This window comes from Erithacus rubecula (genome assembly GCF_903797595.1).
Source record: "Erithacus rubecula genome assembly, chromosome: 5".
NCBI classification, from domain to species: Eukaryota; Metazoa; Chordata; class Aves; order Passeriformes; family Muscicapidae; genus Erithacus; species Erithacus rubecula.
Genome location: NC_136687.1, coordinates 4,639,587 through 4,663,386, shown reverse-complemented (window position 1 = coordinate 4,663,386; position 23,800 = coordinate 4,639,587). Strand labels below are relative to the sequence as shown.

General features: G+C 49.9%; 1 protein-coding gene and 1 long non-coding RNA gene across 2 annotated transcripts; both read left to right on the top strand.

Moving 5' to 3' along the window:
* Positions 1–626: 626 nt before the first annotated feature.
* Positions 627–23,230, top strand: ATOH8 (atonal bHLH transcription factor 8). Its single transcript, XM_079306391.1, has 3 exons — positions 627–1,263; positions 14,994–15,185; positions 22,858–23,230. The coding sequence occupies exons 1-3, from the start codon at positions 835–837 to the stop codon at positions 22,861–22,863; spliced, it is 627 nt and encodes a 208-aa protein (XP_079162517.1). The 5' UTR covers positions 627–834; the 3' UTR covers positions 22,864–23,230.
* LOC306802354 lies at positions 15,196–15,899 on the top strand. The gene is made up of 2 exons (XR_013774344.1): positions 15,196–15,637; positions 15,753–15,899. It is a non-coding gene; the product is annotated as an uncharacterized lncRNA (long non-coding RNA).
* Positions 23,231–23,800: the final 570 nt, after the last annotated feature.

Genomic DNA, 23,800 nt, shown 5'->3' with positions numbered 1-23,800 from the left:
AGAAGGCAGCCCAAATCTGGTATCAGTTCCCCACGCGTGCGGGCTCCCTCGTTAGCCCTACGAAAAACAGGGCAGATTGTTCCTGTGGAATAATTCTTCCTAGCGGGTCCGAGCCGGTGGCGGAGCAGCAGCTGAAGGATCCGGGAGCGACGGGAGGGATGTGTGAAAAGCGCCCGAGCTCCCCCAGTTTCCCATCCCGCCGGGGTGCCGGCTGGGCTCCCGGGCACGTTTAGTCAGGCACCCCACGCCTCGCAGATGAGGGTCTAGATGCGGAAAACCAGCGATATGGGAGGAGAAGCGGGATGAAGCGTGTTGGGAACCAAAGCAAATCCCAGATTTCCCTGGGGAAGCAAGGCAGGGGGCTGGAGGGGAAGCGCGCACGGTGGGTCGCGGCGAGTCTCCGGGGGGCAGGATTTCTCTTCCATCGCATAGAAGAGCGAGATTAAAGAAGAAAGTGGGAGTGGGGTGGGAGGGGAGGGAAGGGAAGGGGGGGTGGGGGGGGATGAACAAAGGAGATTGGCAGCACAGCTGTTTTGGGAAGAAAAAAAAAAAAAAAAAAAAAAAAAAGGGCCAGCCTTCCTGTTTCTTTAAAGCCGCTCATCTGCGCGGCGGCCGGCTGCCGGCGGCGGGAGGCAGGCAGGCTGCGGGAGCTGCGGCCGGGCGCACGGCTCGCAGGACGGACGGACGGAGCCGGGGCTCCGCTGCCCGCCGCGGCAGGGCGGGCGCAGATGGGCGGCAGCGGGGCGGCGGCAGCAGCGGCGGCAGCAGCAGCAGCAGCATCGGGAGCAGCGCAGCGGCGCCGCGGCTGAGCCTCGCCGCGCAGCGCCCCGCGCCATGCGGAGCGCGCCGCTGGCCGAGGGCGAGCCCTGGCCGCGCCTGTGCCCCGCCGAGCTCGGCGGGCTGCGGCGGCTGCGGCGCAAGCACGGCGCCTGCAAAAGTTTCCGCGTGGAGCTCAAAGTGCTGAGCGGGCGGCGCAGCGCGCTCCGCGCACCCCCCGCGCCGCCCCCCAGCGCCGCCGCCGCCGCCGCCCCGCCGCCCGCCTGGGAGCCGCGCAGCGCCGCGCTCGGCCCCGCCGCCGCCAGCGCCTTCCCCGCCGCCCCGCCGCCGCCGCCCGCCGCTTCCCCGCGCCCGCGGCCGGGCGAGGCGGCCGGCGTCTCGCCCGAGATCAAAGCGCTGCAGCAGACGCGGCGGCTGCTGGCCAACGCCCGCGAGAGGACCCGCGTCCACACCATCAGCGCCGCCTTCGAGGCGCTGCGCAAGCAGGTACCTGCCGCCCGCACGGGCACCGCGCCGCTCCGCACGGCGCTCGGGCGCTCTGCCCGCCGCCACCCGCGGCCGCGCACGGACCCCGGGGCCAGGGGAGGTGAAGGGCAGGAGCCGAGCGGCCGCCTGACAGGAGGGGAAGTCGGTTCAAAATGCCTGGAAGTACCAACCCTAGAACTGTGCTAACACTCAAGATAAATAAATAAGGGCTTCTGATTTGCTTGCAGTTAGAAAGTTTTGGGCTTTTTTTTATTTTTTTTTTTTTTTTTCCGCGGAGGGAGAGTGGTGTAGAGAGTGAAAAATAAAACAAACCTGAGGAATCCCTCCGGGTGATGTCAGTGTGTAGGGAGGCTCTTGGTCAAGCTGAGACCTGGGGTGATGCTCCTGTACCAAGAGCACGTGTACTTGCCAGCTGTCCAGATCCCAGAGGGTTCACCGGGAATTTGGGCAGCACTGTGCTCCTCTTGGCTTCGGTGCACGGTGCCTGATTATCCATCAGGGTCCCTGGGGTTCTTACAGCAGCCTCTGAAACTTTCTATATGCCCTGTGTGCTAGGGATAGCCAAGGTGATCCTCTGCCGGTTAGATTCCCATGATTTTTACTGTACAGTGCATTTGAAGTGTGTCTGGTGCTGGGTTTTCTTGCTGAGAGGACTTGAAAATCCTCGTAGTTGCCTGTAAAGTATAATAGATGTGTTCAAACTGTCAAGGTGGGACTTTTGAAAGGAAAATGAAAGGTTTTGGTCAAAATCCTTGCATGACCTCCCTAGGATAAGGGGAAATCCAGAGTAGCCACAAGGTTCCTGTATCTTCTGCACAAGGAGAAGTCAGTGTCCTGGCCCCAGTACTCAGCCCTGTCTGCTTGAAGACACCCTGCACAGTGCAGTGATGAAGATGTGCTGTCACATTGTGCAAGCCCAGCTGTGCAGGCTGTTCTGCCTTTCTGTTAAATGCTGATGGGACTATTCCAGGTGTGCAGGAAGGAGGAGACGCACGGGGCTCAGGGGGCTGTAAGCTGCAGATGAGTCTGACTGTGAGAGGTGCTAAGCATCACCTCCCCCAGGATGGTCCCTCCAGCCTGGTGGGAGCAGCATTCTCTGCTTTCTGCAGACTCACACACTTTTCCCTACCGTCTTCTGGACATTACTAATCTGAGCCATTGCCCAAGTGTGCTCACTTTAGGACTCAATCCCCTGTCCTGCTTTGAGGAAATGTGCTTGTTCTTCAGCATGCTGCCTGCAGCCCTTCTCAATGACTCCTGTGTCCTAAGAATTAATCCTTTCCTGTCACCTACTTACGCAAGCAGATTTCAGGGCTGTGTGTCAGGAGAGAATCACTGGTGAGCAGCTAAACTAGAGCATTTTTGATCACTGTGCAGTGATGGGATCTGACTGCTCCTGTTATAATCCCAGTAATCCAGTGTACGCTGGGTGCTGTCCCCCGGTGCTGAGAGGCCACCTCTGGTAGATGCAAACTCCAGACTTGATATATTTTGTTTCTATAAGCTGCTTCCACATTTCAGTTGTTCCGCGACTGTGTGTAACACGCTTGGAAGTGTCAGTCTAATTCTCCATGGACAGACATCTACACCACCAAAACCGCAAGGGGAAGTAGCAGTGATTTCCCAAATCACTGGCAATCTTGTTCTAGGCTGAGCCTCAAGCAGAAGTCAGGCAGGCAACAAATTAAAGCCGCACTCTTTTGGGAAATGGGCAACTCTTGAAAAGCCTCAGATTCCTGGCCTTGGCCCTGCCTCTATAAATCACTTCAGCCATGGACTCAGCTGGGAGCCCAAAGAGCCTGGAGAACAAGTTGCTGTCCTCTCTTCCCATGAAAGCCGGTCCCTAGGGTCAGCACGGGAACATAGTGGCAGAGCTGTGCTCGCTCTGCAGAGAGAAAGAAATCATTCTCTGGGAAACGTTTGCCACAATTTGCTGAGGGGTGGGCTGGCTGTCCCCACCATCATTGGATGACATTTGTACTCGTTTCTTGCTGGGCTGCCAGCGGCGTGCCTGGTGCCGTACGTGACATCAGGTGACAGTCGGCTTCATTGCACAGAGCACGGCGCTGCCTTGTCACTCACGTCGTGGCAGCGGTGACAGCGGAGGGGTTGCTGGGGTCAGCTCAGACCAGGAGACAGAAGGCTGCTTTCTGTCCCACCTTGGCCAGCGGGTGGGCAGCAGGGCTGTGGAGATGCTCTGGTGGAGGTACATGCAGTAGGGAGGCGTTCTCTTGCTGTGGGTCAGCACCATGTTCCCACACGGCAGGACATACAGAGAGCCTCCAGCCCCTTGTGGGAGGCAGTCACTGTGTGCTGCCTGCTGCCGGCCTCCCTTTTCTTCTTGTTCCTTGGTTAGTCCTCCGTCCCCTCCTTGTCATCACATATCAGGCTCTTAAGCAGCTGGGAGGCTTTTCCTGAGGCGCTGAAACTGATACATCCCCACAGACAGGCGGGCGAGGAGCAGGGACTGTGCCGTGCCTGCACACACCAACCCTGGCCCCACGCTCCTTGGGGTGGAGGGCAGGTGCTGGATGTGGAGCTGCTGTAGGCAGGAGCCTCACCCAGCCACTGTACCCAGCACCCACACAGGTGTCATCCCTGTCCCTGCCCTGTTTGGATGCGTGAGATGGAGATACCCATCCTCACCGGCACATGGCAGATAAAACCCCACTGCTTGCAGGATCAGACCCACCACAGCCACGCTGTAGGGAGGAGGAGGAAAGGGCAGTCTTGGCTCTCTGCAGGACACTGTCCCTGTCTCAGCCCACCCGAGGGCGAGCGGCTGGCACGCAGCACACCGGGCAGATGGGCTGAGGCGGCGTCCCTGCGGCCACAGCTGTGTACATATGGCACACATGTTTTGGCTTGTGTCGACTGACTCTCCAGATGGCAGGAAGGGGTGTGGGTTCTTCTTTTTTTATTTCTCCCAGTTCTTGGTGGAGGAAGAGCCAAACACAGTTGTTTCGCACAAGGAGAGGCTAACCCGGCCGTGTCCCTGAGGACTGAGCTGTCCCCAGCTTGCCTCCTCAGAGGTGGGAGGTAGGCAGGCAGCTGCCAGCTCTGGGAAGCTGCCTGCTGTTGGGAGAGACGTGTCATTGCCATTGTGTTCCCCCCTTGATGTCACAGCCACCAGGAGCAAGGAATTCTCCCCTCTCTGTATTGAGCTGTATTGGCCATACAGCCGTAGCACTGAAGAGCAGATGCTCCTGAGAAACAGTTAATTCCTCCTGGTCTTGGTGCTTGTGGTCTTCAGCTATTAAGTCTGGAAGAGATTTCACCCCCTTAGTCCCCCAAGTATCATTTGTCCAAGTTATCCTTCCACTAACAGCAGACTCCTGTAGTTCTCCTTGGAAAACACTGACCTCTTCTGAAGCACTTTGAGGTGGTGAGGTACTTCTGCTGTGCTTGGCTGTCCCTCTGCTGCTGCCTTTCTGGAGGAGGCTGCTCCTGTCCCTGTGCCTGGGCAGTTCCTATCTGGATCACTGGTCTCCTGCCCTCAAATGCCCTGGCAAGTGCTGGTCAGTGAGTTCTTGCACTGCCCTGGCTGCTGCAGGACCCTCCACATGTGACATGGTGGGTTGTCACTTCCATCATTCTCATCTTCCTCTCCCTGCCATGGTGGATGGGAGGGACCCAATGAGCCCAAACACCTCTGATGCAGACAGGGTCATAGCACTGAGTTCACAAGGACCTGGGATCATCTTGTCCTCCATGTAAAGACTCCTGCCAGTTCTTTTGCTGGTGGATGTTCAAATTGGATGTGACCATCTGGAGAAGACAAGATGTTGACAGCAACATTGCCTATCTTCAAAGCAGCTATTCACCATGCAACGCAATTCTGTCTCCTTTTCTTTGTCTGCAAATTCCTATTGGCAGCAAGAGACTCATCTTCCAGCAAATCCCAAATGTGAAACTGAACCATTGTAATGTTTATTACAGTATGGCCTTAGCCACCAGGTTTTCTGCTGGAAGCTTTGGCCAGAAGGGAATTGTGCTCTTTGCCATGAGACTGCATGGACAGCCAACAAACCAGTATGTTGTACTCCTGAGAGCTGGGATCGAGCTCCTCAGCTGTGCTGACAGACCCTAAGGTGGCAGCAAACTCTCCCTCGATGGATGGAGACAACCACTGCAGCCTTCCTGATCTGGAGCCTGCCTGGGCTTGCACATCTGGTTTCTCTCTGGAGCACTGCTGTCCAGCTCCTCCTGAAGAAAGTGATGCCTCGAGCCACAGTGAGCTGGAGTCTGTGCTAGGGGCAAATGTGTCCACTGACATTTATCTTCCCTTGAAGTGTATTGGCATTTTTCTAAATCTTTTCACCACTGTATTGCCAAGACATTCTCTGCCTCAGCAGCTGACAGCCTGGCTCTCTGCACTGATGTGGCTTCTGGAGATACTTTAGGGTTTTATAGGGCTTCTTAGCTGCTGGAGTGGAGGTTTTCCCCACACACACACTAGCATCCTTTCACTTTTTGCTGCCGGCATGCACATGGCTGCTGTGGCTTGTTAATCAGTGCACAGAGACCCTGCTCGCTCCCGAGGGGAGCATGGTGGGATATCAGGAGCAGAAGCCTCAAGGCTACAGGAGGAGGTTTTGTGGCTGTGAGGACAAACTGTCTGCAGGGGTTTGAAGGGACAAACCAGGCAGTGAATGGAGGCAGGAGCTGTGGCTTGAGTTGTGCCTTAGCCACAAGCCAGTGGAGGCTGAGGCTGTTCTCTCTGTGTGTCATCCCAAGGGTGGCTGTGGTTTGTCACCTCTGCAGGCGGGACTCTGCATGTCACCAGTGTCACTGACGGGTCCTTTCTGTGTGGTGGGGAGGCTGGGAGCTATCCTCAGTCACCTGCTGGCACCTCCCAGCCCTATTCCCAGTGATTCATCCCTCTGTGTCTCCTAAGATGCCTGAAAGCCCAGCTCCTCAAGGCAAACCACCCATCGAGCTCCCTGAGAGTGAAGGCTGGGTGGAAAGGTTTGGCTGTTGGAGAGATGCAGCTCCAGGAGAGCAGGAGCATCTTCCAGACACAGTGTGCAGTGTCACTGCTGTGTGTTGTCATTGAGGAGCCCAGTGTTAACCAGAGCATCTCTGTGGCTGCTGCCAATCCCAAGTGATGCTGATGGATATGCACAGCACAGAGTGGGGCAGCCCTGTGGTTTAACAGCTGAAGAAGATGACAAAATACTGGCCTGAAGCAACACAGGAGGAAAGAAAATAAGGGAGAAATCAGACAAAAGGGCAAAAATCCTGAAAACAATGACTGTGTGTCACCAAGAACAGGGCTGTTTTGCTCCCTTGGCTGCTGTATAGCTGATTTTATCCTTTGCTACAAATCCTGCTCCTGTCGGGAGGTATTTGCTCTGCCTACTGCAGCCACCCTGAGTTAACCTCTGTGTTTTCTTATGGCTCCCACTGAAATTGGAGAAAAGAGTCTGCTTTTCTCCATCAAGCTTTGAATCCAGCCTCTGCTCCCTGCCTTAATCCACTGTCAAATTCCTTTCCGGGCTGCAGTGGGGAGGTGGGACACTTTCTCAGAGCTCCCCAGGCTCTTTGTTCCCAGCCTGCATCTCCTTTGGTCTGTGCCACGTGTATTCCCCAAGCAATATGTCCCATCCTGGTCCTGGTTTGCACTGTCCCCTGTGCCATGCAGGGGTGCAAGCAGAGCCCCCATGTGTGCTCCTGTGCAGCTCCACAGGCTCATGGCAGCTCCTGGGGCTCAGCAGTGATACCAAAGGAGGAGAAAACCCTGTGGTGTCCAGCAGTGGCTGGTGACTGAAGAGTCACCAAGGCCAAGCTGGGGTAATGCCATTATCTCCAGTGGAGCTTGCTTTCCTATTTACCAGGGGTTTTGGATCTATTGGACCTCAGAGATGCAGATGACCACTACTAAACTACCACCGTACTATAGTGCTGGAAGGTAGCCCCTTTCAGAGGAGATTTTCTGTGCCTGGGATTTCTCTTCTGATAATCCCAATAATTGTCTGTCTAATTATTTTGGGAAGTGGTTCAAAGGGCCAGCAATAAAGTAAGAGTTTTGCTGCAGCCTGTTGATGTGATATTTCTCAGGCACAATACTGAGGGGGTGTGCTGAGTGCCCTGAGGATGTGCAGGAGGCTTTGGGGCTGTAAGACATCTGTGGAAGTGCAGGAGCACTGTCCAAAGCAGAGCAGAGCCAGGCCTGGGGCACCATTCACCAGAGTGCCATTTGGAAGAGATTCTGGGGTGAACTCACCCAGCACCACACCTAGGTTTTGTTTGGAGGAAGCCAATTCATTCGCTCCAAGGAGTGAACTCATGTTTTTGTAATGTGAGTGAGGGGGGAGCCAGGAGCTGGGAGGGAACAGGGAGCTGGGGACCCACCCAAGAGGCAAAGGCACCTCGGTCAGGACTGGGGCTCCTCTTTGCCTGAGCAGTGCTGCTTTTGTGCTTGTTGGCATTTTCCAGCTGGGTTTGTGCCTGGGCTGAGCACTTTGCTCCCTGTGGTGAGGCAGGGATGAGGTTTTCTTTCAAACTGCTGGGATTGCACTGCTAGCACAGGGCTGCCCCTTTTCTGTCACTCCATTCTGGTGGCAGAGAAGCAGAAGTCACTCAGATTCATGGAATAGCTGCCCATTGCTGGCTGGAATAGAGCTCTGTGGAACACCTGGCACTGTGACACCACAGATGGTCAGGAGAGGTGATTCTTCTGCCTGGTGAGGCTCCACCTGCAGTGCTGCAGCCAACTCTGGGATCCTTAGCTCAGAAAAGATGTGGATCTGTTGGAGCAAACACAGAGGAGGCCACCAAGCTGATGAAATGAATGGCTGAGAAAGTTGGGATTGTTCATCCTGGAGAAGAGAAGGTTTTAGGAAATTTTTTTAGCCCACTCACCCCTTCCCCTTAAAGGAGAACTATAAGAAAAATGAGGGCAAACTGCTTAGTACACCCTGTTGTCATAGGACAAGGCATAATGATTTTAAACTAAAGATACAAGGAAAAATGTTTTTGCAATGAGGCTTGTAAAACACTGGCACAGGTTGCCCAGAGAGGTGATACATATCCCATCCTTAGAAATATTCAAGGTCAGGCTAGACAGGTCTCTGAGCAACCTGATCTAGTTAAAATGTCCCTGTTCACTGCAGGGGGCTGGACTAGATGACCTTTAAAGTTCCTTTTCAGCTCAAACTCTTCAGGATTCTATGGGGCCCTTTTCAGAAGCAGTCCCTCAGAGCCAGGCCATGTCTCCACACAGTGGGGTCTGGCCTTGCTGGGTCAAACCAAGGGTGCTTCCCCAAAGGTCCAGTCAGTGTAGAGAGCACCAGTGGCACACAGCAGCCATCAGTGAGTGGATCCTGCTGTGCTGCAGGAGGGGTGTTTGGGAATCAAGTCTGAAGGGATCTGGCAGGACTGTGAAAGGATGTCCCAGGAATATCTACAGGCTTTTCCATCATGCAGCTGTGTAAGTCATCATTGTCCCACCTGGAATATTAGAAGGACTCAGGGCCTGCAGCTGTTGAGAGCAAGGTAGGGAAGCCAAGTCACCTTGCTGGTGAACCTGAACACTCCAACCAAGTCATCAAATGAGTCCTGCAAGAAGCAAAAGGACCTGGATGTGTTCACTTTACCCTCAGAACTGGGTGGAAAGGGAAAAAGGCTGGTTCCAAAGCCTTCCAAAAACACTCTACAGCATAACACATCTTGAAAACAGGCAATGATCTTCTGAGCAAGGCCATCAGCTTAAGGATCTTACTCATAGAATCTCAGAATGGTTTGGGTTGGAAGGGATCTTAAAGATCATCTAGTTCTGCAGGGACACCTTCCACTAGCTCAGGTTACTCAAAGTCACCTCCAGCTTGGCCTTGGGATGAGGCATCCACACATCCACAGTAGCTCCAGATGCCAGCCTGGAGATAATTTGAGATCCTGAAAGAGGGGCTTCCCCTGTGCCCAGGCTGACAAGCAAGGGACACTGTCAGTCCTGCTGCCCCACCCTGCCACTGTTCCCCCAAGGTGTGTCAGCCCCAGGAAGTGTCTGACTCACCCTGGGTTAGAAAGGGATGTACAAAAGCCAGAACTGTTAAGTACTGGACATTTATATGAACCTCTGGAAATATTTTTGGCAGGAAGCACAGCACAAACAATGAGACAGTGCTGCTGGGCTGCCTGTTGGGATGCAGGGGAGAGGCAGCCAAATGTTTTCCTGGGGAAGGGGGGCAAGGAGAGGGGCCCTAATGTGTTTTAACTCCCAGCATAAAAATAAACCAGATGAACTAGCAGACAGGTAGATTCAGCAGTATATTACGGCATGTTGAGGAACTGTCTGTCAGGAGGGCTTGGCTTATGCTGCATCACAAACATTGCCTTAGAGCTGTCCCATCCCAGGGGGCCAATTCTGTCCTGTGTGACCTTCATGTGAAGGGGATCTGTGCACATCTTTGCTGCTAAATCACATTCTGAGCACAGTAACAGAGACATCTGGACCCCCAGCACTCAACACCCTTCTTTACCCCAGCATTTTCATGCAGTGTAAAAGCAGACTTGGTTCTGCAGATGTTATCTAAGCAGGTCCAGAGGGTGTTTATGGAAGTGGTATCTTATTAATAAGGACACAGCTGCACAGACAGAAGCTCAGTGATGTGAACTGGCTTAATCTCCTAAAGTGCATGGGATGCTCCTGGTTTTCCCTGCAGATCCATCACAGTGGACATACCCTGTACCCCCATATGGCAGGGTAATAGCTGAACCCTTTCACCCATCTCTGGTTGTTCCCCAGCCTCCTCTCCTGTGCCATGTCAGAACCAGCTCCCAGCCCATGTCTTTGGTGGGTGACAGTGACACTCCAGGGACCTGCAGTGGATCCCTGCCTTCCTTGAGAGGGCTGGCTGCAGGTCAGGAGCACAGCAGGCTTCCCACAGGCTTCAAAGGGAGCATCTCTGCTTTTCCAAGGGCACTGCCTCTGAATCTTGGACGTCAAGGATAGAAAGGCCTGTTAGGTCACATCCTGTTCTGTATCCCTGCCAAAGAAGGGCTCTTCTGCACAGGAATATATCCCAGGAGTGTTCATCTTGCCTTTCCTCAACTCCTACCAGCCTGGGGATCACTGATAAGACCCATGAGACTCTGCAGAGCCCTTTGCAGACACAACTGGCAAACATCCTCTGGCTGGAGCTGTGGTTCCTGCTGGTCCCAGCTCACCCTGTCCCAAAGCTGAGGATGGTGCTGGTGTCCTTGCCTGTCTAGCAGACAGCTGCATTCCTCAGGATTGGTGTGAAATTTCAGTTGGAGCTCCTTCCTAATTCCTTTTAATCATTGCAAATATTGCAGGCAAGATGGTGAGCTGTGCTGCTGCTGGGCAGAGACTGGTGAGGTCAGATAAGGGAAATATTTTCATTAACTGCTCAGCAGCTCAAGCCTGGTTTCCCCTGGCTCTGTGTGGACCTGCTCAGCTCACAGCTGCCCCATTAAAGCACTGAAGTCTGTTCAGTTCAGGCTTGAGGAGCAAGAAGGTGACAGAAGGAAAGGGTTTGGTCCCTGCCAGGAGCATGACAGGTACCTGCTCACCTTACTGCCTGCCAAATATCTGTGTGGACTGTGGGAGCAGGGCAGGTTACACTTGCAGGGCCACACCAGCCTCAGGCTGCTTTTCCCACCTCTAAAACCCTCTCTCTGTTTTAAGTTGGAGTTTGAAGATTTCTTGGCATCCAGGTGTGTCTTTGGCACCCTTTATTGCAGTTTGTACAAATCTGTCCCCTCTTTCCTGTTGACTTCATGTTAAATAAGAGATAATACCAGAGTTACACACAGACACACTTGGGGAAGTTTTGACTCTGGATCTGAGCTAAGTGGCTCATTCCTCTCTTAATTTCCCATGTTTAATTCAAAAGGAAACATTAAAATGGCAGGAGCTGAGCCAAGACAGGGAGGGTTCCTGTGAAATAGTTTTTCTAACACTGTTACCATGGCAAAAAAACCTCTTATCTCTTAATATTGGTGCCCTGCACCCAGCACAGAGTTTCTGAACAGCTCAAGGTGAGCCTCTTCCCATGGGCATAGGGGGCAGCTCCAGTTTGGGCTCTGCTGCACTAGTGTGGGAAAAGTGCTGTGTAATCCCAGTTGAGGGTTTTGACAGCTGTGTTAGCACTGAGATCTTCCTTGCCTTTTGTAGCAAACACGTCCTACAAAACAGTTTGGGTTTTGTTTTGTTTCTTTTTGTTTCCTTAAAAAAAAAAAAAAAATACCAAAACACAAAAGAAAGAGCAAAACAGATGAGGAAAAGAGACATTAGCCTGCCTTGTGTGTTGTAACTGGACAGCGTCTGTGCATCAGCCTCAAGGATTTCATGGTCTATTTTCCTTCCACTCCATTTAACTTCCTTCTTGCTCTAATTCTGAAATTACTCCCACATTTCACTGAATCCTTCCATTTTAGTTTCCATCTTGCTTTGTTCTTTCCTGATGCTGTTTGATCTGGGGTCTCTGCTGGTTTTGTTGTGTTGGCGTCGAAAGAGATTTGGGTATTTCTGGTGCCTGAAGCTTTTGCTTTCAGAATAACTCAGCTCATTGCATCTGGGGACCAGGTACTGAGGGCAAGGGCATTGCTGGGTGTAAAATGCTGGCAAAAAAAAAAAAAAAAAAAAAGAAGGCAGGGATTTAGAAAGAGGTTTTGTAAGACAAAAAGGGGCTCCTCTGTGACGTCCCTGCTCATTGCAGGGTGGAGTTTGGACTAGGTGACCTCTGAAGGTCCCTCCCAACCCAAGGTATTCTGTGATTCCTTGTGTTTTCAGGAGTATCAGTTGTAGGTGGTGTGTATAAAAAAAAAGCCATTTGCAGTTTTATGGCTGGTTTCTGGAGAGGCACCTCAACCATCTCACACCTCCAGTCCTGTGTCAGTTTTGGGTTCCTCTCTACAATAAGGACATTGAGGGGCTGCAGCATGTCCAGAGAAGGGCAGCAGAGCTGGGGAAGAGTCTGGAGCACAGAATTGATGAGGAGCAGCTGAGGGAGCTGAGGGGCTCAGCCTGAGGAAGGGAATCTCAGGGGAAGCTCCTGGCTCTGCACAACTCACTGACAGGAGGGAGCAGCCAGGTGGGGTTTGGTCCCTTCTCGCAGGTAACAAGTGATAGGACAAGAGGAAATGGCCTCAAGTTGTGTCAGGGGAGGTTTAGATTGGATATTAGAGAAATACCTTCATTGAAAGGGTGATCAGACCTGTTGGAACAGGCTGCCCAGGGAAGTGGTGGAGTCACCATCCCTGGAAGTGTTCAGAAAACGTGTAGGTGTGGTGCTTGGGGCACAGTTTAGTGGTGGCCTTGCAGTGCTGGGTTAATGGTTGGAGTCCATGCCCTTAGGGGTGTTTTCCAGCCTAAAGGACTCTATGAATTGTGCAAGACATGGCCCATAGGATCAACAGTACTAAAATCCCTGTGCTCATGGGTGAGGGTGATCCAAGCCATTAGTTTGGATTTCCATAAGCACTATGGCAGAGGTCTTCCCTAGGAAAGAAGAAACCAAACAACTTGGATGGGAGTGTGGATTAATCATCAGTGTACAGGCAGGGAATGGTGGGTGGGGAAAAAGGGATCAACATCATGAGTGCACAAACCAGGATTTGACTCTGAGCTTAGCTCTGCTTTAAACAGGGAATGTCAGGTCCCACCAGCTGAAACTGTGACTGTGCAAGCTGTGCTGAAGTTCATGACTCTGAGTGATTAGCTAATCATATGGCAGATTAAATAAATACCACATAGATAAAGGGAAGTGATGCACATGGAAAAAAACCACACCAGAGTCCACAAATGAAGTGACAGACCTTGAGCTGACCCCAATTTCAGAGAAGGGAGACCTTGGGGTTTCTCTAGATGGTTCAAGGAAAGTCTCAGGTCAGTGTCTGGCAGCAGTCACAAATCAAATCAGGAGTTAGGAAGAAAGGAGTATTAAGCAAAAACAGAGAACTTAAGCATCTGTTAGATATATGCACCCACAACATGAACACTCTGTGTTGTTCTGATCATCTCAGCTCCAAAGGGAGTAGGAAAGGTTCAGGAAAGAGCAGCAAGGGTCATCAAAGATATGGGATGGCTTCCATAGAACTGTCTGCTAAGGAGAATTAATCTTTTTCTTTTGGAAAAGAGGCTGGAAAGATGAGAGTGAACTAAAAACATATGTCACCTCATGTTATGAGGTGAATCAATATCTGTTGTCCTCTCTTCTGTTACAGAGCTGTAGAACCTCAAGGGCAGACAGTAGGAGCCAAGTTGAAAACAAGCAAAAAGAGAAAAAAGTTACATAGACTGGAGAGAATGCTTTGCTAAAAGGTGTTGTGGCTGCTCAAAATCAACAGGGATACAGCTTAGCACACAAGTTCATGGACAGAAAATATCTGTCATGGGCTGCTAAATACAGGGATGACACATGTGACTGAAGTGATGGAGGTGATGGTAGTTAGAGCCTGGCTGAACACCTGGGGAAATCCTGTATATGCCTGAGCTGTTCTGCTCTTCCTTGGCATCTGAGTGTGGCTGCAGGGGATTTTGTGGAGGGGCTGAACCCCTTTTACCTTCTGTAAAGTCAGGGAGAGCATTCTGGGGTTGATCCCCTCTTTGTGTCCCTGTGGAGGAGAGAGAAGCTGAGCCATGAGCATGGCAAGAGGAAATAAAAATCTTTAGCCCTAAGTGAGTGTGAGAGGTGGGGAGGCTGGAGCCTGGTGTGGAGGCAGGTGGTAGAGAAACACTGAGGTGTTCCAATGATTGATTACTAGGAAAACTTTGATAGGTGGCCAGACAACCTGAGGGGCTTGGATGGATTTCAGATGAATGCACAGCTTCAGTTTCCCACAGGCTATAGACTCTTGTGCATTAAAGGCTGAGTGACCTGCAGCAATTTTGCAAACTAGAAAATGGGGTTCCCAAGCCTATCAAACTCAGAAGACATCTCTTTAAGGTGGACATATTAGAGTTGTATGCCTAAAATCGAGTGTAGATGTAGTGTTTTGCTGGATCATGATTGAAAAGCAACCCACCCTTCTGCAGCAAGAACCATATACTGCTCAGTTATTGAGATGCATTCACTTTAGTTTGAATTGTTCAAATGTTTCACAATACAGTAGAAATCTTTAAGGTTGAAGAAATGAATTGCATAAGATACACACAGCTCCCTGAAACAGGTTCTGTTTTGGTCTCTTCTGTGGGATGAGGTACCATGATGGAGTGTTCAAGGAGGTAGAAATTACTGTCTCTTCAAGATCTTGTTACTTGACATCATCATGGTTTTGCATGGGTTGAAAGTCACACTTGATGTTGTTTGAGCACAAAAACACCAGGTTGTGACACAGTTGCTCGTACCTTCTTATTTCCTTATTCTGCAAGACCTGTGATGACATGGGAGCTAATTGTGGGGAGTAAGCTACTCAAGAGAAGTTTCTGGGAGGCATGGGCATGCAGGTTTCTAAGAAACAGGGCCTCCAAGAAGTGAACTGAGCTGCAGGCAGATGTCCCAGCCCGTATCCTGCCATCACATTTTCAGCAGAACTGCCCTGCTGAAATCAAGAGGCTTCATGCTGCTTTCATCCCCATGGAGATCAGCGGGGGAGTTCTTCTTAAAAACCTGTTGGGACCATATGGCATTTTATCACTAGAGTTTCTATTTATGTTAAAACCACTAAAAAAATAACTCGCAGTTGTTTTGTCATGCTTCAAACAAGATATTGTGTTTATCTGGCCTAATTTTTAATTATTTCTTTTTCCCTGTTACCCTTTCTAGGTTCCCTGCTATTCTTATGGTCAAAAGTTGTCCAAACTGGCCATCTTGAGAATAGCCTGTAACTATATCCTTTCCCTGGCCAGACTAGCAGACCTGGATTACAGCGCTGACCACAGTAACATGAGCTTCTCTGAATGCGTGGAGCAGTGCACTAGGACCTTACAAGCAGAAGGAAGATCTAAAAAAAGGAAGGTATGTTACAGTCTCTCCCCCAACTCACCCCCTAAATAATGGCAAAAGTTACAAAAGGGAGGGGGAAAAAAAGTAAAGAAAAATGCAAAGTGGTTTCCTTCCTTTCTGAACCTTGTGAAATTTGCCTGATTTTTCAATCCCTCTCCTTTCTCTCTCTCTCTCTCTTTTTCTCCTCCATCCATCTGATCTTGTAATAACCACATTCCTCCCTAATCAAAAGCTTTTCTCTCCTCCCCATCCTCCGCGCCAGGCTCTTCCTCGTTAGTCGCCCATCGTGTGTTTCAACACGAGCGTGATCCTATTAAGAGTCATCTTGGGGCTGTTCCTTGTTAAACCAAACCAACCTTGAGTTGCCTTTCGGAGCCTGTAAAACGCTGTCGCCCGCCTGTGTTTTCTGTTTTCTTTAATCCAGCACTTATCTTTGAGAAAAATCACCCGACAACAAAAAAAAGGTAGCTAATGGAGACATTGTATGTATAAACACATTAGTAAGATGTATGACCTGAAGGACATGTGGGTATCTTGAGGAAACAACGTTAAATCTAATTATGCCTTGCATTCCTTTAGGTTACTTAACACTGAACCAATTAGGTGAAATCATCGTCAAGCGGCGGGAGGAGGAAGCAGAGCGTTCTGCCAGTTTTCCTCTCAGAGAGTGACATGGGTGAATTAAAGGAGTGATTGATGTCTTTGTTCAGGCTTTTATGACAAAAAGAGTTTTGTAAACTTGAATTGAACTTCCCCCTGCTCTCTGAGCCTGCTTGTCAGGCGGGATAATAAATCAGCAGGATTTTAATGGATGAATGGGCAGCTAAGCTGGGGAGCAGGCTCCTTCCCCGGTGTTGTTAAGATCTGCCTCTGATTCGGGCAGGTCTCCTCACTTTTCCTCCTCTTTAGCCCAACAAATCATCCTGCAGCAATCCAGTTTATAAATAAACACAATAGCACACTGCCTGTTGCTTCCTCTGGCTGTCAGGGGCTGTATTTATGCCCAGGGAGCGACAGTGCCAGGCACCACTTGCCCACAGCTGACAGCACTGCCTGGGACTGGGAGGTGTGGGGCAGTTCCTGGGCACAGCCTGAAATTGGGGGCTCACTCTGGGGTCTGTAGTGCCACAGGCAGTGGTGTTCCAGGGACACTGAAGTGGTGCTACCAGCCCTGGGCAAGGTCACAGTTGTTTCTTGGGTCTCCTGTCCAAGTTAAGATGGGAGAAGAAAAGCATCATTTCTGGGGCTTCAGCTGGTTGCTGTCTTGGGACCCCTCTCCAGGTCAAGAAGGGGATGAGCATCCTTTGTGAGGCTTTAGCAGATTGCTGGTTAGGTCTTGGGTTCCCTCCCAAAGTCAAACTGGAGGGAAAGAAGAAAATGAGCATCCTTCATGGGGCATCAGCACATTTCTGGGCTGCTGTTAAGGCTCTGGGTGCCCAGTGGGGTGAGAGTTGTCTTGGCATATGTAAACCAATGCAGGCTTAAAGACAGAAAACAAGGAGCCAGATTTTAAATGGCTCCAAATCCCAGGGTGTTCACATCTGAGGGTTAGGGCTGGGCCCATCCTTAATTAAAAAAATAAATTGAGAATTAAAAGCCTTCCATTTACGGTGGTTGCTCTCTAAAGTTCTCTCCAGAGTGGATGTGTAGAGAAAAGCCCCAAGCCCATCAAGAGTGCCTGAACAATGCAATTCTGGCAGGGCACCTCCCAGGCACCACCAACCCACAGAAACAACATCACCAGGAGAAAATCTGCCTTTTCTCCACATTCTTGAAGGGCTCAGACCCTAACCCTTCTCCAAAAGCCCTCTCAGAAAATAAAGCCAGACGTGGTACCCAAGGCAGGGTCTTAATCCCTGCTCTGCCTTGCTTTTCTTGCTGGAAATTATAGTTCTGCTGCAAGTTTAGATTCCCTTACAGATGACAAGTACAGGTTTATTTCCAGCAGTATTTGCTCAGATGATGGCAAGAGCACATCCAGCTGCTGATGAAGCCAAAACCAGCAGGTACCACTAAGGAGCTCTGGTAATTCCCAGCAGATAGGAGTGGGGATGCAAATTCTGGGTTGGGAGGACCTTTCTCCTCGAGCCAAGCAAATTGTGAGCACAGGGGAGGAAAAGGCTGCTGTCAGAGGGAAATTACAGATCTGGGATGGCTGTGCAGAGACCATCCAGCTCTGGATGTCAGGTGGTGTGAAGGGATGTCTCCCCTGGGGGGTCTCTGGATGAGGATACAATGGCTTGGCCCGAAATCACCGCGTCCTCATTAATGTTGGAATCGGCACGTTTTTGTGAGCTCTGTGTGGTTTTAATCAGGTCTCTGAAACCACTACTCACTGAGCAGTTCCTCTGAATTATCGACTTTGGGCTGGTTGTTATTTTGTTATTGTTTTCTGAAGTTTCCTTTTATACTCTCTCTTTTAAAAATCGCAGGGATGCTGAGCACAGACCTCAGTTCCGTGAGCTCCACGTTAGGTCCACAGCACCCTTATCTCCTGTCATCTCCATTTTATTGTGTGTCTGCCTCTCTCAGCTCTCTGGTTGCAATGTGCTGTGGCACTGTGAGCTTTTCACACAAAAAAGTAGCTGGTTGGAGTTTGTTTTGGCAGGCAGGGACTCCAGATGTTGCCTTTGCTGGATTGTGCATTGCTTTTTGCTTTGTTTTTGGGGGCGAATTATGCTGTGTCCCTAACGTTAGGTTGTTGCTCAGATTTTGCTGTTGCAATAGGAAATTTACTGAGTGGTTTTATCCCCCCCTTTCTGTTGCCATTTTGTTAATTAGAAACGTTGGCTTTAGTCTTTCAAAGTTGACCAGGAAAAAAATAAATCCCCTTCTCTGTTCTAACTACAGTTATAAGGTGATTTTAGTTCTTGCAGTTGAGACTTTACCAAGGGTGTTTGGTGATGGGAAATCTCATTTATAAGCAACAAAGGAGGCTTCAGATGCCTTTTCTTAAAAAAGAAGAAAAAAACTGACTATGGGGGGGTGGTGGTGAATTCTGATGATAGTTTTCATTCTTTAAAGCTGCCTCTTGCTTGGTTATACAAATGATCTGGACTGAGCCTTGTCCTTAACTGTGAACCCAAGAGTTGCACCACATTGGAGATCTGGGTTGCAACACCTTCAGCAGAGCCCCAAGTCCTGATGGGGCCACAGTGATGTCCTGGAAAAAAGGGGGGACCTGCCTTAAGCTCCAGACAGGAGCAATCTCCAGCAGCAAAGAGGGTGCAAGAACTAAAAGAAGGGAAGTCCAAGTTTTCCTGATCCCCAGGGTACCCTGTTTCTGCATGGCACATGATCCTCAGTGGCCAGGGGTCATCTGAAAGCCTCACAGGGGTTCTGTAGTGTTTGGTGTCCAGCTTGCTGGTCCCACAGTCCCATTTTTCCAGGGCTGAATTCTGGTCCCCTGCAGGAGAGCAGCTCAGGATCAGGATAAGGTTGTGGGGTGCATGGGAGCTCTCCCTGGAGACTGGCATTGGTGGGGGTGCAGAGCTGTGCATCACAGCCCCCCGGGATTTGTCCCCAGAGCTGTGGAGCAGAGCTCATTTCCCCAGCAATCAGCACAGCCACAGCCTCTGTGTCTTAGACCCAGCAGGATCCATCCCCCCTGCCCAGCTCCCAGCACCCAAACCCCACAGCGAGTTTCCTTTCCTCTCCCTTCCCAGCCCCCGTGTCGGCGGCAGCACCGCGGCCGTGGGGGCAGGCGGGGATGGGTGAGGGATCCTTTTTCTCTCTCTCTCCTCATCCTCCCCCCGTGGCGGCTCTTCTGGCAGTCGCAGACTCCAGATGTTCGGAGCGCGAGCTGGGAAGTCCTGCTGGCGCCACTTGGGGCAGAGGGCAGGGGAAAGGCACGCGAGCTGGAACCCGGAGTACTCAGTCACTGCAGGACTTGGCGCATTCCCCAGCTCGCTGCTGGCACATTCCCCAGCTCTCTCCTGGCCATCTGTTCCAAAAAAACACTTTCAGAACCTCATCATCACTCAGGATACAACACTGCGAGCAGCTGTTAGCGAGGCAGAAGGAAAAAAAATAAAAAAAAAAAAAAAAAGAAACACACACACACATTAAAAAAAAAAAAAAAAAAAACAAAAACCATGCGAAAGGTCTCTTTGTGAGAGAGGAAACTGGGTTATGAATAACAGGCGAGCAGTTGGAGCTCAATAAAAGTTTTCGGCTGGAATTTAGTTTCTTGTTTTTGTGCCTGTGTGTGTGGATGAGCACAGACGCAAGGAATTAAAAATTAAAAATGTGTATCTTTTCCCAGATAATTAAATGATATGGAAACATATATGGAATGAAAAGCTTCTCTGTTTGTTGCAGCCTGCTGCACTAAAAAGGCTGGCATTATGCATGTAATTATTGCAATATAAAAAATAGTTATTATGGTGTTGTGCCATACCTTGATGCCCCCTCATTGCTGCTTTGCTAAAAGCAGAGCTCCTGCTGTAGGTAACACTTACTCCCACTGAAAAAAAAATGGAAGGAGGGCATTCTGCAGGCTTATTTACTTGCAGGAGTGAACAAGTTAAGGGTTTATATTATAAAAGAGAAATGGTAGTGGCAGACTTGATTTGTACAGCACTGAAACCATTTGCTTGGAGCATATTTTTTTTGGTAACACTGTATCATGACTCGTGATTTATTTAGACAAAGCCCCGAGATAAAGCCACAGCTCCCACCCCTTGGTTTGTGCAGATGATGCTGGCTGCAGGGTCTTGCTGTTATTGATCATCTGATATTGATTATCAGAACCATTCAGAGCCAGCACAGTAAAACCCTGATGATCTGCAGTGCATTTCTTCCTCGTGGCTTCCCATCCTGTGTGGGGAGGAGGGGGTCTCACAACGAGATTCGACCTCCCTTTCCCTGCAGTTTGACTTAGCAGAGGTTCCTCTTTAAAAATAGCTTCATTTCCCTGCTAGGGAGAGCGGGCAGCCAGCCAGTCTGATCCCACGGCCGCCGGCTCCGGGCTCCAGGGAGGAGCTGGACCACAGGGGAGCAGGGACCTGCTCCCAGCAGCCTGCCCATCTGCCATGGGACAGCATCCCTGGGGGGACAGAGGGCACCTGGGTCTGCCCAGCCGTGAGTTATCCCTGCTGCATGCTGGCTGAAGGACACCCACCCAGGGTAAACAAGAAAACAAGGCAGTGAGAGGGTAGCGAGATAAATTCGTTTATCACTGGTGTCTTGTATGTCCCTGCAGCCCAAAACAAGGATTGCAGGTGGGGCACGGGTGCTAAGGCTCATGGCAAGTTCATGAGCAAGATCACAGCAGCAGCAGCTACCCCGAGGGCACTGCACACCCTGCACTGGCCCATTGAGCATCAGTACCCCAAAGAGTATAGCCCAAAGATTTCTTTACAAAAGGATGTGATGTGGGACTCCCCTCTCACATCACAGCACTCCAAAAACCCCTCTGCTTTAAGGCTTTGCCTTTTTGGAGCAGTCACATCACAGCACACAAACCACGGATTTGCTCCTGTGGTGGGAGCAGGATCCTGGCATAGGGTCCATCCCCACTGTAGCAAGGGTGTTGCCAAGAATAGGGTAAGATCCACCCCACAAATATTGGGTAACTGCAGCAAAAGGAAAATGTGAGTAGAAGAGACAGGAGAAGCCCTGGAACAAAGGCTGACTCAATTCCAGAAGTGCTTTGATTTATAGAGATTGAAATGCTCCGGGATGCTGCAAACTCACCAAGGTCATTGGGCCAGTTGTCAAATTCAAGAGCCATGGGAGTTCTGATGTTATTAGTTTAAAGCAGACCCAGGCTCATAAATCTGTCTTCAGAGCTCCTGGCTGGAGTGGAAAAGGGTGGAGGGGGAAATAAAAGAACCAAACATAACCCATGGCCAAGACTTGGGCAGTGCCTGGGGACCAAAGGAGTGATGCCAGTGAGGTGTGCTGAGCATCTCCATCGTGCTGCAGGGGGATCTCTCCATTCCCCTTCTCATTTCCTGTGTCTGGAAGGTACAGCACAAATGCCCTTACCTGCCCTTGCCTGGTTTGTGCATATTCCCTCTTGTCCTCCCATGGTTGATTTCCCCAATTGCAGAGACCTGACCCTGAGACTCCTCTTCCTGAAGCCATCCTGCTTCCCCAAACCCACAAATGCTTTTGATCTCTCTGCTGACTTTTAATATTAATGACAGCAGTCATTGCTTAGCTTCTTTTACATTTTCTTTCCATAGGTAAATGTGGGATAAATTAAACAACCCACTTTTCTATTACAGGTTATTAATATACATTACATATTGTTGAAGGTTCCTAACAGAAATGTTGGCAATACACAAGGCTGTTTGTCATTCTCCCACCTAAACCTCATTTATTCAAAATCCCAAATAAGGCCTTGGATTAGGCCAATAGTTTCTACATTTTCTTTGAGCAGCACTAGGTAGGATTGTCCAGAGACAACTCCAGGAATCTGGGGTCCAGCAGACACTGTCATTTATTGCATGGAGGATGACCTGGGTGCTTTTTAGTGAAATACTCTTATCAAGAGAAACCTTGATGGTCCTGGAGCAGTCCTGAGCTTCCCTGGGTCTGCACTTGACAGGAGGGGGTGACATCTCTTAGCTTGTCATGGATGGTTAGCTGTAATAATTGATCTCACAGCAGCTGCACTAATGATAGTCATAAATCAAATAAATACCAGTAGGTTGCTAGTATTTTATACCCTGATGTTAACAATATCCAGTGATGGCAGTACAAAAAGAGAACAGACTGGGGAAGAAGGTTTTCAGGCCAGGCTTTAAGGAGTTTGACCTTGTTAAGACTGGCAGAAAGATGGCTGACCTGTCCAGGGAATTGGTGGCTGTGTCCAGAGGACTTTCAGAAGCTGTACTGCACTCTGAAAGGTTCTTAAACCCATGGGCAAAAAGCAAGAAATGCTGGCACTAGCTAAATGTGATCTCATTTCCAAGTTTCTAATTCCAAAGTTATTTAAAGGAGGATTTAGAGCCCATGTGATGAAGGCAGTTTGGACAATGGAGATGTGATCTCATGAAATCCTCAGGCCCTGAGGATTTTCCTCTGTTTTGAACTATGCTAACGATTGTTTGTGAGATATTTGTGTGGTTTATTTTAATGCTGAAGGGGGCTTAGATGAGATCTTCCTTGTCTAAAGCTGCCATGGTATGGAGTTGACCATTTTCCTGTGGACCTGGCCATAATATTCTGTAGCCCAGTGTAATTTCCCAAGTAATCTGCCACGGCTGTGACTCGCACACGTGGGACCTGTTGCAGTCCCACAGACTGAGCAGCAATACCTGCAGAAAACTCAATACAACAACTAAAATATGCAAGGGAAGTCCATCTCCTGCATAAATCCATCTAGTTGCAACTCCTTTGCTTTCTGAGATCAGCTCCTGAACTGAAAATAGCAGGTATTTGCTGTCACTTCTAATTTTACTTTTTTCTTGCAGCAGGAGTTGGACCCAGCACCAAATTACTATGTTGTTTTTCTTCCCCAAGCCTTCCTCTTCCTGTCTGCCACTCCCTCTCCTCCGTGCAGGCTCTTGCCTCCATTGTGGCACCTACAGATGGTTCCACTGTGATCCCAGCTCTTAAAAATTGCAGATCCATTCCCCAGGGATGCTCCCGTGTGCGTCAGTGCCGGTCCATGCGAGGAGCTGCTGGGACACCATGTGTTCACTGTTCTCATGGTGCATCTTTCTCTTTCCAGGAGTAATAACCAGGAAGGGAGGATTCTGAAGAGCTTCCAACCAGAGTTACATCTGGTCTTGGCAAAGGTTGCACGATCCAGATGAAGACTGAAAGCAGCTTTTTTGCAGAAACCCCTACTGGAGATGATGATTGGCCAAGGAACTTTCTTAATCTCTGGAACAGAAAGGAAAAAAGGAAAAGAAGAGAAAAAACAAAAGGACAGGGATGCTTCTTATTGTTGTTAAGCCAGCCACCTTTTAGTACGTGCAATTTATTTAGCACTTTTCCCTTTGCTTAACTGGGAAATGTTACCCTCTCAGCTCATGTGTACAGTAATTTTTTGTTGTTGTTGTTGTTGTTGCTGTTGTGCCAAAGATTTGATGGAGCTTCTACACTGTGTCTTATTTTTGCCTTAATGTTAAATCTTTGAGCCAAAGAGAAGTCAGAGGTGCCATTCAGATCGTGGCAAGCAGGCCAACCAGCTGTCGGTGACAAAGCCCAATTTCTGTTCCCTTCTGTGAGTTACCTCTTATCTCTTCAGCCTGCACTTCCCTGCCTGCAACCCTGGAGCAAGCATTTGGTGTGGGCAAGAGCTGGGACAGCACCAAGCCATGCTTTGGCATTCAGGTTTGCTTCTTCCTTTGAGCTACTCTGTAGTTCTGCCTTTTGGGCAATTTCCTGATGTTCCTGCCTGTGCGACACATCCACAGGGTAGAAATACTGACATGAAGTGAGAGCTGAAACAGGAGCTATGAATTTATTTTTTTAAATAAAGAAATAAAATTAAACAAGCAAAAGCAAAGTGCCATGTAAAGCAAAGAGAGAGAGAGAAAAAAAATCATAAGAAAGTTCAGCCAGGCAGAAAGAAGTGCAGCAAAATGATTCAGCCGGTGTTTCAGGTTTGTGAAGTTTTTTTTCCATGGGGTTTTTCAAGTGGTCAGAAACCCATGTAATGCAAAAGC